Consider the following 12,487-nt stretch of genomic DNA (forward strand, 5'->3'; position numbering starts at 1 on the left):
AGGAAGGATGAGACCATTAAGCCGAGGGCATCATGCAAACCAGGTGCATTGGACTCAGCATTTTTCCTCCTATTAACACTAACTGTATGAGCTTTCCCTTTCCATTACAGACTGGAACCAGCCATGGAGAAAAGAAAGCTACTGTAATACTTCACTTCCCACAAGTTGGTCTAGATATTATGACTGATGGTGTGAAAAGTTGTTGAGGGATGAAGAAGAACCAGGATGGGCGTATATCTCTCCCATCCTGGTTCTGCCATAGGGCCTTCCCAAGTGCGATCAATGGTATCTCTGCATCATAGGTAGAACTTAACTGAAAAAGGTCTAGATAACCTGTTTCCTCCAAGTTATAACTAAGCCATCCATTTTTAACAGCCTTCCCCTCAAAAGGAAGGGTGGAGACGGAACTGGTTGGGTCCAGGAAGGCTCATTGAGGATGTATGTGTGTACCACCTTCTCTCTCAAAGAGGCCATCACCATTGCACAGCATAAAGAATGCTGTCCTCTTTTTTTAGGAGTTACAGGCTCAAACTCCTCCCAAATAATTGAGCGAAACTGTACCTCCAGTGCCTCGATCCAAATCTTAGCAATTTTATCTGCCTATAGGTAGTTCTTGACCTGATTTCAAAGTTGTTGGACACAGATGCACATGTAAACCCTGTGGTCACACGATCACATTTTGGGCACTTAGCAACCAGTTCACCTTATGGGTGTTTGTTGCTGGTTCTGTCTGGTTAAATCCAGATTTAGTAAGGGAAGGCATTTGTTAAAATGTAATTTTTACTGTTACACTTCATCTTCCAACAAGCAAAACATGCACATTTTATTCCAAACTACTGAAGAAAAATGACATTCCATAAAGGTAGACATGGGGGGGGGGGTTGTGCAAGAAACCTGTATGATTTTTATGTTTTAATTCATCCCTATTTTTAGTGAGCAATATCTATGGGAAATTGTGTACACTGTAGGTGTATTTTTTGGCAAAAATCTCCTATTTCAGAAGAATAATTGTAAGGATTGTAATTATAAGAGGCCAGGTAAGCAGTAGTCCTTCATTAAAAATGGTATTCTAGTAGAAAGGTATATTTCGGTGCCTAAGTGGAAAAAAGGTAGGCAAGGTAGATGACTTGTCTTTCAGGGAGCCCGTAGAGGACAGCACCTGATAACTGAATGGAACGGTGGCATGTCCACGGCAGAATTAAATGGCCAGCGGGAACTGGGCATATCTTTGCCCCTGACCTTCATCATCATCACCCTTGTGTCCACAGTACTATAGACTGTTTATATAATAAGATGTGTACTCTACGAAGGGGGAGAACACTTCAACAGTGAAGCAGTGATTATCAACTCAATGCTTGCCTCTACAGTGGTCTGGAAATGAGACAGAGGAGACATCATGAGGAGAGGATTCCTAAGGAGACATGAGGAGAGGATCCTTAAAAACAGAGAGCAAGGCATCTTTGTTCATAATTAGAAAGAGAGAATGATCCCCGTTTTGAATAAATGTCTGTTTTAGTGCTTGCTAGGTTTGTGGGAAACTGAGGAATGAAGGAACTATAGGAAAGATGAAACAGCCTGCTAATTTACAAGTTCTTTGTGTGCACGGGGCTTTCTACAACAAATGTTGCATAGTTTCTGGGGGGGAAAAGGCTTTTAAAGTGCAGTGTTACTAAACTCATAGTAGTAAGCTTTAAACTGAGCAGTATGATATGGTTTGTTACAATGAAGGAATAGGAGGTGCATACACACACTTCAGTTGTGGTTTGTAGCTTTGTTACATGCAAACTGACTTCCATGTTGTGAGATCTAACTTGGAAATGAGAAATAACCCATAGATTTTGAATTGCTTTAGATCATAAAAGAGTAAAACTACTTAACTTTCTTTTGCCCAAGTAAATTTATGCTGTAATCCTAGCTCCTGATTTACTAAAAGTTCTGTGGTCTGAATCCTAAGAGTAAATAATAAGAACGAGCCAAGTTTAAATCTTGTCCTTTTTCCATCCTAGGGGATATTTCATTTCATTTCATTCTTATTTTTATTTATTAAATATGACTGAGTGATTGTACAAATTTGATATGTATTAAAATAGCAATGCACTGAGATCTTATTGACTAGTTTGTGGGGAGCGGGGGGGCTGTATAATAAAGCATTTGTAACATAAAAGGCTTTTATCACTCTTATTTGACTTACAAGACTTCTGCATACACAGATAGATATTAGCTATTCATATATTTAGAAATCTGCCTGGCTGCTGCATTAATTGCCCTATTCCTGATCACCTCATATTTATTTTACTCCTTCCCTGTGCTTCTGCAGTGACAGTAAATTGTGTTGCATTCTTAATAGTGCTGATTTTTCCTTCAGTACACTGCATATCTAGCCTATTATGATGTTCTATGAGGAATCACAGCTTCTACTCCCACTCCAAATTTCGGTCATGCAGATAATTCTTAGGTGACTGACTTCACAAAACAGTTTGTTTCGGAAATATTTCTTTGAATATTTGTGGCATACACAATGACAATTTTTGATTTGGGAATGGACTGTTATCTTTTGTGTAGATCTATTATTTTTCTCTAGAAGTCTCATAATGAATAACTATTATTTTTAATAATTTTAGGGCTTATCAGATCCCGGTAACTATCATGAATTCTGCCGATTTTTGGCTCGATTGAAAACCAATTATCAGCTTGGAGAACTGGTAGTTGTGAAAGATTATCCAGAAGTTATTAGACTGATAGCAAGTTTCACTATTACTAGTTTACAGGTGAGGTAATAATAGAATGTTTTTGTGATTGATTTGATTATTTTAAAAGGGGGGATGTATAGAGTTTGATGAGTGATTGTTTACCTTTTGTCTGCCCAGAATATTCTAGGGTTGTCAATTTAGGGCTCCATCTGTTTTTTATAATACATAATCATGCATTTTCCTAACAAGAAGTGAAGAAAAAAATCGCAAATAACATTTGTAATTGTTCGTGTTGGATTGAAGCTTACTCTAATGAAAATCTCATTTCTTTTCTTTATAGCACTGGGAATTTGCACCAAACAGCGTTCATTACTTGCTGACCCTTTGGCAAAGAATGGTTGCCTCAGTTCCTTTTGTGAAATCATCAGAACCCCATCTCTTAGATACCTATGCACCTGAAATCACAAAGGCATACATTACTTCTAGATTGGAATCTGTTTCCATGGTTATAAGGTAATCGAGAATACAGTTCGCTGTAGCTTCATAAGTAGCTCTATTGCACAAAGATACTTTTTCTTTCTTGATATCTGTTTTTAATTCAGGTAACTGCATTAATTTCGTTCCTGAAATATAAAAAAAGAGTGCTTCTGAAATCAGTTTGCTCCAATGTAAACTATCTCATGTTTCATTTATAAAAAAAAGTCAAATTCATCATTGTTGAATTAATCAGCCATCTTTCATCCTTTAAAAAGCACTTCCTTTTGACAAGGTTATGCTGATTTCACCAGTTTGTGGATACTGATTGTAATTCATTTCAAACTGTCCAGTGATTTTCACATTGTCCATTATAATTTTTTATATGGATTTTAGGGAAGGTTTGGATGATCCCTTGGATGATACAGCCACAGTATTTCAGCAGTTAGAGCAGCTATGTACAGTTAGTAGATGTGAATATGAAAAGACTTGTGCTCTTCTTGTACAGTTGTTTGACCAAAATGCACAAAACTATCAGAAGTTGTTGCAGTCATCTAGTAGAAATCCTCTGGCAATCTCAATTCAAGAAGGTTAGTATGTATTATTTTTCTGATTTCAATTGTGCATATGTCTGCCACATATGTTTGGCTCGCTTAGCTGTTTTTTAATCAGTTTTTAGTACAAGAAGAAATAATATTTCAAAAAATATATATCCAATATTCTATAGAGGTATACAAACAGTTGAACTTTTTTCTATCTTCTTTCTCATCCCTGCCTGAGGGGAATCCTCCAAACTTTTAGGACAAAATTGTGGGTCAGGAGGCTATAGGAGAAAGAAGGAATTGATTCCTCCCCATTTCACTGAAACTTTACAGCTACAAAGGGGTCTATGACAATTCAACGTAGCCAACTCACCATGGCCAACTTGTTGCTGGACAAAAATTTCACTAATAACAAAGAAATGGTGGAATAGAATCATTAAAGAAAGGATGCAAAAGGAGGGACAGAATGAAATGTGATCAACAAAAATTAAAATAATTATTTATTTTAAATAATTAAATAGAATTGTTAAATTGTTCCACAGAGAGTTGTCCCATGGCAAGTTGGCTGTGGAGAGTTGTCCTGCAGCAAGTTGACTGGAGAGTTGGCCATGGCAAGTTGGCCGCATCAAGTTGACTGTGGGAAGTTGTCCCATTCCCCTATGAAGTGGCTTTTAAAAAAATACTTAATGATTTTTCATGTAAGAACTGCCACTTTTGTTTTTTTTTAAATATACGTTATGCATATATACATCCCATCATGATATTCCCTTTTAGGATAAGCGATATTGTTGAATGGACAACATCTAATGCTATACATTTTACTTATGGCCAGATGCCCTTAGCACAGCCCAACTATGGTGCCCCTCAGCCCTTCCGTCACTTAGACATTAAGATTCAATAAGTGCCAAATGTGAAATAAGAAATTTAAACTTCAGTTTTCTATCAGGTCATTTCCCCAGGTCAGATCTCACCACTGTGTTAAATAGAAGCTGTGTGTTGTTGTTGTTTTTAAAATATTTGTTTAACACAAAATAGCAATGAGTAAAATAAGCAAATTATTTACTTATAACTAGAGCAATAAAAAAAAGGCAATTTTTAAAACATTTTAATGCATTTTTAAATGAAGTTGTTACATGGGGAAAATATAATTATGAAAATGTATTGAAAGCTAAAGTTGAATGTAGCAGTGAAAGAGTTAAGGGCATAATAGCTAGAAGAAGAAAAAAAAACTCTGTGTGGTGTTCCTCTTCCAGAGATGGCCTGAGCACCTATTTATTTTACTTAATGGGTAAACCAGAGCTGGATATACATATTTTTCCATCCTTACCAACCATCCTGGCTTCCACCATGCCAGACAGTGCTTAGTATGTTGCCTTTTGTTTTTAAAGTTCTTGTTAAGTTATACTTTTAACTGAACTCAACTTTCTTGGCCTTTCTTTTTCTCTTGACCCTTCATTCTTCCTCATACATTGATAGAATTATTGAAAGATGGGTTGGAAGAGACCCTAGAGGTCATCTGGTCCAAACCTTTGCACACTGCAAGACCCACTGCAGTATCTCTGACAGATGACCATTCACTTTTGTCTTCCAACCTCTACTGAAGGCACTTAGTACATGATATGGCAACCAGTTCCATGGACTGAGAACTGCTACAATCAGCACATTTTGTGATTTATCCTCATTATCCTCTAACACAGCCATTTTTTCTTCTTTTTGTTTTTATTTCTTGCAATAGCTCACATATATTATCATTCCATTAGCATTTATATGGCCTAACATTTGTTGATTAGTTTTCCCATCTTTAGTAAATATTTTAACTTGGATATTGTAAGCCACGGTGAGATGAGCAACATATTTAACAAACAAATAAATAACTTGCAGTCACACCATTTTCCATGTCATACACAATTACCTTATCTTTGATACATTTATTTTCTGATCCATGCTCCTCATTGTATCATACAGTTTTTCTAAAATTCACTGCAAATCATTTGGGCTTCACAACATTAAAAATCACAACGTAAAAACCCATAACCCATAACCCTCTCTACCACTACCTCACCTCAGCAGCAACACAATCAAATTAACAACTTGATTGGTTCCGTTTCCATTCAGGGTCTCCAGGTCTGTTGACAAAACCACGTTTTTAGGTTTTTAGGTTCTTTCAGAAAAGCAACACAGTGGAGGCCAACCATACTGAGAACACTCTTTTTCGTGGTCACACCATCCCTAATTGATTGGACATGTAATGAACCCTGCTTTCCCATCCTGGTAGGCCTGGTTAATGTAATAGGGGGAGAGGTGGTCCTTCAAAGAGCCTGAATGAATAAACTATCATTTATTCCTCTTACATCCATGTTGCAATAGCGCATATGCCAGATTATTATCAGATGGAACCATAGATATTTACCTCTGTCCCTATCATGGCTTTGCTCAGTTGAGGCTTTTACATTTTAGTAAGGGAGGGTTGAGATTATCAACTGTCATTGCATTCAAGCTCATACAACATTCCCTTCTAGAGCAGAGGTCTCCAACCTTTTGGGCACCAGGGACCGGTTTTGTGGAGAGAGGTTTTTCCATGGACCAGAGGGGTCATGGTTTTGTGTGTGCCTGCATCCCGCGGATGGGGCTTTGCTTGTTTGCGCGGCCCTGTTGCTGGCATGCCGCGGCCCGGTACTGGTCCACGAACCGGGGGTTGGGGACCCCTGTTCTAGAGTGAACATAGGCGTAACATAGTATAAAATTAATTTTAGTGTGAAAAATGTTTTAGATTTAACATTTTTCCATTTTACAATGACATAAGGGAAAAAGTGGTGATATTTCAGCAATGACAACAAAAGTGGCGGCAGCATATGACGGGTAAAGGCTGCTTCATCCCAGGCTTACCAGGGCAGGTCTGATGATAAGAGAGAGCCATACGCTAACAGAAATATTACAAGACAAACACCCCTATATTCTTCACTCTACAATAAAAGAAAGGAAGATATATTTTCTCTTAGTGACTGCCTTTTTTTTAAGTCACTCAGAAATAATGCTGTTATGTAAACATGCATTACTACCTTTATTAGGGACTCATTTGAAAAGTATTGTCTTGGCCTCCGCATCCGTCCTTGGTGTACATTATGAGGGTAATAAAAATAACCTAATTTACAGAGTTGTAAGGAATTTTGAGATAATGTACGCAGAGTGATTTTAATGTTCATAAAGCAATATAGAAGGGATTATGATGATAATTAAAATGAAGACACATCTTTCCAGAATAATATTCATTTAGTTCTTTAAATAAATTAAAGATTCTGAATATCTTAAGCCCAGAAATTGTGTGGCCAAAGCCTAGCTTTTTTTTGGAAAAAAGTCAGTGATTTTGAATTACAATTAGAAATAATTTTGACATTGGTTTATATTTCTGCTAGTCTTTATGTAATATTCAGTTTCTTTTCTGTGGACTAAACATTTCTGCTAGCTCAGAACAATAAATGTTACCTCCCCTAGTTATGCACACTTTAATTTAGATGTTTAATGGCTTTTAATGTTCCAAAATAAGTTAATATAATATTAAGACCTCATTTTATTATATTGTCTTGCTCTTTGTATCGATTGTGAAGCAGTCATGGTTTGCTAAAACAATAATCCCCAAGAAATGGGTCATTAACAGTAGTTAACGATTACTTGTGATCTATGGTAATGACTGATTTCTTTGGGATTATTGCTGTTATAAAACATAATTACAGATTATTACTGCAATAATTATTTTGGTAAAGAAAAAATATTCTCCTTTAGCAGCTGGAAAAGAACAATACTGAATGTTTTGAGCAAGGAAGTAAGCACAAATGCAAAGGAAAATGAATTTTATTTTCTGTGTACAGGGACCAACTCAAGATTATTAGTGAAATACTCTTTGTGCTGACAGAAGTACTTTTGAGTTTAATGTTACATTTTGAGGTGGTTATCAATCCATGTTATGACTTTCTCAATTTCAGTCTTACAGTATTCATACATTCAGATATGGTGAAATTCTGGAATTGTTACTGGTGAAATACTGAATATCTAAGCATCTAATAACATTTGACTGTTGTCAATAAAGCAAATGCCAAATTTTATATTATTGTTTGTCATATTAGATACTTAGATCTTAAAAATGCTGAATTCCAAATACTTTATTTTGCTTTATTTAAAATATTTTAAACTTTTGACAGTAGCTCAGTGGGGTTAATAATAAAACAGTAATAATTGCAGAAATTTTAAGTCAGTTGTCAGTTGTTGAAATCATCCAATGCCTTTCAAAACCATTATGGAAATATAGACTTCTTTAACTTAGGCAGGTGATTCAAGAGTTTAGGGGCCGGCAGAGTATAAAAACTTGTCTTTTAACTCAGTGATGGCTAATCTTTTTGTGCTCAGTGTGCCAAAAGTTCAGAAAATGCCTATCACTGTCTTAATCAGTTTTTTTTTATTTAATATCCTCGAATCCCAATCAAGACGCAGTGCTACATTCAGTGTAACCGTTTCACTTATCAAGCATAGTTTGAAAAACCCTGTGCCAATTGGGTTTGGGAATTCAATTCTTGTCGTCTCCACAGTATATGAACAGGGGAGACATAGTCCAAATGATATGGAAGACCCCAAATTATAGTACCAAGATTAAGATTTCTGTTTACCTCAAATTATAACTATCTTACTGCAGATAGTAAAGTTGTGCTTTAACCTATCTTTGCCAGGTTACATAGGCTGGGTAATGGAAAACAGTCTTATCTCCTCAGCAGTGTTGAACAGTTAACTGTCATCGATTCTCCCCCACTTCCTATATTGTATGTGTACAAGCTAATTATTATAAACAATTTTGTAATCTTTCCAAATCACCGTTTGAAATACCCCATTCTGGTCACAGTGCTCTCAATGTTTTAATACTGTGACCTCTTAAAATGATAAATGAATTTTTAGGACACTTAAAGTAAAATAAATGATTTCACTGGTATTAGGAATAGACAAGGAATAAATACATTTTACTTTCTTTTAATAATTAAATTTTAATGTATAAATCAAATGATAGAACCTTGCAAGTGTTTTGCGTGAATTGTTTCTAGATTTCATTTTAGTTTGCTTGACTTTATACTCCCAACAGACAGCTGTGTTTTCAGACAATTGAAGCCATTTTTCTCAACTTTAAAAAGTAAAAGATACCTGTAAAACCAATAGATATGAAAGTTCCATAGTTATAGCCACCCAGAGTCAATTTTGATGAGATGGGCAGTTATATCAATGAGAAAGAGAGAAAGTAAATGTTTCCTTGTTTTAGATCTTCTTAGCACTATTGGTAGATTAATCAATTTTAGCTTTTCCCACATCATCCATTCTGAAAGGCTAGAAATTTAAAATAAATTGATAAAAATAGTGCAGTTCTTGACTTTTATACTTCTAGATACACTCCAAAATTTACAGATACATTAGATATATGAATATTTCTGAGAAGCCAAATTCAGTTATTGATGGTTAACATGAATGAATTGCCAATATCCAAGAATAATTTTAAAAGGCTACACTTTGTAGAAATGAGAGTTGTGTTTATTTACCGGTAATACTATTAAAAACCCTGCCCACAAATCATTATATCTTAATGCAAATTATAAAATTTCATTCATTAAAAAATAATAATGGCTTTAATGGATAAATTAATCGTTTTTAAAATAGATGACTATAATTAAAAGCCATGTCAAAATAACATTCTGTATCATAAGTAATAATTCAAATAATGCAGTATTGTTGGTAGTATATAGAACTCTAGTGCCTTTGCTAAGAAAAGAAAGCAAGCGGAGAACAAATTTGTAAGTTTACTGATATGCAGAACTTCATGACTAGGCCTTTGTTTAAAAATTAATGAATCTGCTCTCAATTGCTTATGATCTACAGTTTAAGATGCCTTGAATCAGGTCAGTAGGTATAGTTGCTGAAGTCATCCTTACACAAGCTTTCAACTTTTCTGCAGAGATGATCTTTTAAATATTAGATTGCAAGCAGAGATGTCCATGTGGGGAGGGAGTGAATGATGAAAATTGCAACAAACTCTACCCCTTTTGTATGTGTGTGATACCACATGCATGTAGTTTGTGTAATGACTGGGTTGCTACTTTTGTTATTTTAATTGAAGCATTGGTTCCTGTTGCTGCCTTTGATTGGATGCTTGTAATATGTTAAAGGCTAATGGGTAAATCATTAGAGTAGAATGAATATAAATGCTCTTTCCAGCATTTGTCAAGAGATCTATAATGCAGTAGAAGCAAGTGAATTGCAGTAAGTAAAGCTAGACATATGTATTGGTATTTTGATCACAAATTAAGTATGAGGAAAAGAAAAATCCAGCATGCTTTTATATCCTGCCCAGTAAATGTTCTTTTTGAAGGCTAAATCTGGAACAAAAAATTGCCAGAAACAGCAGCAGATTTTAAAATTTGTTGAATAAGATGAGTAGTTAAAAATAGTTGTGAAACTAAAGTACATAATACTTAACAGCAGAGTTTAACAAATAAAATCACAACCATGGAATTAAAATCTCATCTAAAAAACTTATGAGAAAGATTAGAAACTTGGTATAGTTAACAAGTTTGCTTTAATAGTTCAGTGTAACATAAGTGAGAATATCAATATTTTGATCAGTAAATGTCAAAACTAGCCCATCCTTGTTTCCCATGAATATCACTGAATGGCCTCAGAAAATTACCTGCTTTTCTTCTTATTTCCATAATTTCCTAGTAAGCATTAGAATCCACAGCAAATATTTTATGGGAATTCACAGCAAATATTTTATGGGAAATTTCTTTTCTTTTTCATTCTCCCTGCATTCCAGGACGTTTAGCATGGCTTGTTTATCTTGTTGGAACTGTTGTAGGAGGAAGACTAACTTATACCAGTACTGATGAACATGATGCAATGGATGGTGAATTATCCTGTCGGTATGTATTAACAGAATAGAACTACATGTCACAAGAATAAAATATATTTGAATAAAATCATATTTTAGAGGATGGTTAAACAGCTTTTAAACATTATTTTTGTGCAATAAGAAATTTTGCTAATGAGCCCCAATACAGACCCTACTGAGAATGGATTTTCAAACATTACATTGCTTAAGACCATCTGGAAGAGGAGCTGAGTTCATTATTGAGCACACTATGAATGGTGGTGTTGAGATTCAGTTTCATTTTAAAAACAGGATTTTCCTTGATGCATCTACAGTTATATTGGTAACAATGGCTACATTGAGAAACCAGCAGAGCACATGATATAATAGGCTTTGTTTGCTTCCATCATTCAACAGATGGAGGTACTGAACGTTGTATCTGTTCTTCATGAATTAATTCTTTTAAAAACTGTCCGTCATTGCATGGTATTGGTGATTCAAAGTGGCTTTAATCAAATGTTTATACAGGTCGTCCTCATTTAGCGAGTACAGGAACTTGGTTGCTAAGTGAAACCATGACTGTGCTCATGATCTTTCTTCATCTTTCCTTTGCTTTACAGATGTGGAAGATTGAACATATAAGGATTGGTCATAAAGTTAATTTTTCATCACCTTCATAAGTGAGAAACAGTCACTGTACGAGGTAGTTGCTAAAGGAGGACTACCTGTAATCCATAAAGAAATGTTTACAACTTTCACTTGTTGAAGTGCAAGGGCTGGCATAGATTCATGAGTAGCTACTCTAGTATTTAACTCTCTACTGTTTTCTAACCTATAAGTTTCTGGAACCCAATTCAAGATTGTAGCTGGAGTTGGCTTTTCTGTGGATTATGCAAAAGCTAAATAATATTGTATAAATGCTGTGGTAAATTCAGAGAACTTGTGCTGCTTGATGATCAGAGTTTAATAGTGCAATTACCAAGCCTTTTTTCTTAAGAGGAACTAGGCTATATAAATTGGATGGATGGATGGATAAATTACTTTAAAAGTGCACGAAGAAGTCATATTTAATGTACAGTGAAATGCCAGCAGTTTTATTTGTTTTTTTTTGTTTGAGTATCAACAGTAAACAGAAATGTCCCGTTTTTCATTTCAGAGTCTTTCAACTGATTTCCTTGATGGATGCCCAGTTACCACGTTCTAGCAATGAGAAAGTGGAACTTGCAATACTCTGGTTTTTGGATCAGTTCCGTAAAACATATGTAGGAGATCAACTTCAACGTACATCAAAAGTAAGTGCTTTTCCTAGCTACTCCATCCCTATTTTAATTAGTCTGTTTAAAAAATATGTGCATTGTAAGGCAGATTAAAAATGTTAATCCTAGCCCAGAGTTGCGCATGTGCTTTTACTCTCATGAAGAGTCCTATTCCTTTCAGAAGGAGATAATCTGTACTTACAGAATGAGATCTGCTTAGTTCATTGAAAAGAATGTACAAGCTCTTTGGATGAAGGAACATTTTGTAAACACAGAAGCTGCAATTCCTGGAACAGAATGCTGAACTATTATGACTAGTCTGTGGATGTTTGAATGATGTTTTTTATCTTTACAGCCAAGTTCATTTTGGTGTGCCGTATGTAAGGCTTTCATCAGTTGTATTCATTAAACAGTTTGAGATTTCATTACATTTTGTCTTTTATTTCAAGCATTTAAAAGGTTTGGTATATAGTATTATGTGTCACAGTTGGATATGGAAGATTTATTATTTTAATAGCTCTGTCTGTTTGACACTTACTCATTTACGTGCTTTTTACTGTATCTCACACATTATTTGGCTTTTTCTGCATTTTAAATAGAGAAGGGGATAAGCACGATACGCTCTTTAAG

General features: G+C 35.1%; 1 protein-coding gene across 1 annotated transcript in view; it reads left to right on the top strand.

Annotated features, from left to right (window-relative positions):
* The window catches only part of LOC107287459 (ran-binding protein 17), a 33,089-nt gene extending 20,807 nt beyond the window's left edge, over nucleotides 1-12,282 (top strand). The window contains exons 10-14 of the mRNA XM_029284141.1: nucleotides 2,622-2,768; nucleotides 3,031-3,203; nucleotides 3,561-3,754; nucleotides 10,548-10,653; nucleotides 11,758-12,282. Of these exons, the coding sequence (XP_029139974.1) occupies nucleotides 2,622-2,768; nucleotides 3,031-3,203; nucleotides 3,561-3,754; nucleotides 10,548-10,653; nucleotides 11,758-11,971 (834 nt within the window). The 3' untranslated portion in view covers nucleotides 11,972-12,282. The remainder of the gene's footprint in view (nucleotides 1-2,621; nucleotides 2,769-3,030; nucleotides 3,204-3,560; nucleotides 3,755-10,547; nucleotides 10,654-11,757) is intronic.
* Nucleotides 12,283-12,487: the final 205 nt, after the last annotated feature.

The sequence above is a fragment of the Protobothrops mucrosquamatus genome, unplaced genomic scaffold (genome assembly GCF_001527695.2).
Source record: "Protobothrops mucrosquamatus isolate PMUCROS unplaced genomic scaffold, P.Mucros_1.0 scaffold391, whole genome shotgun sequence".
NCBI classification, from domain to species: Eukaryota; Metazoa; Chordata; class Lepidosauria; order Squamata; family Viperidae; genus Protobothrops; species Protobothrops mucrosquamatus.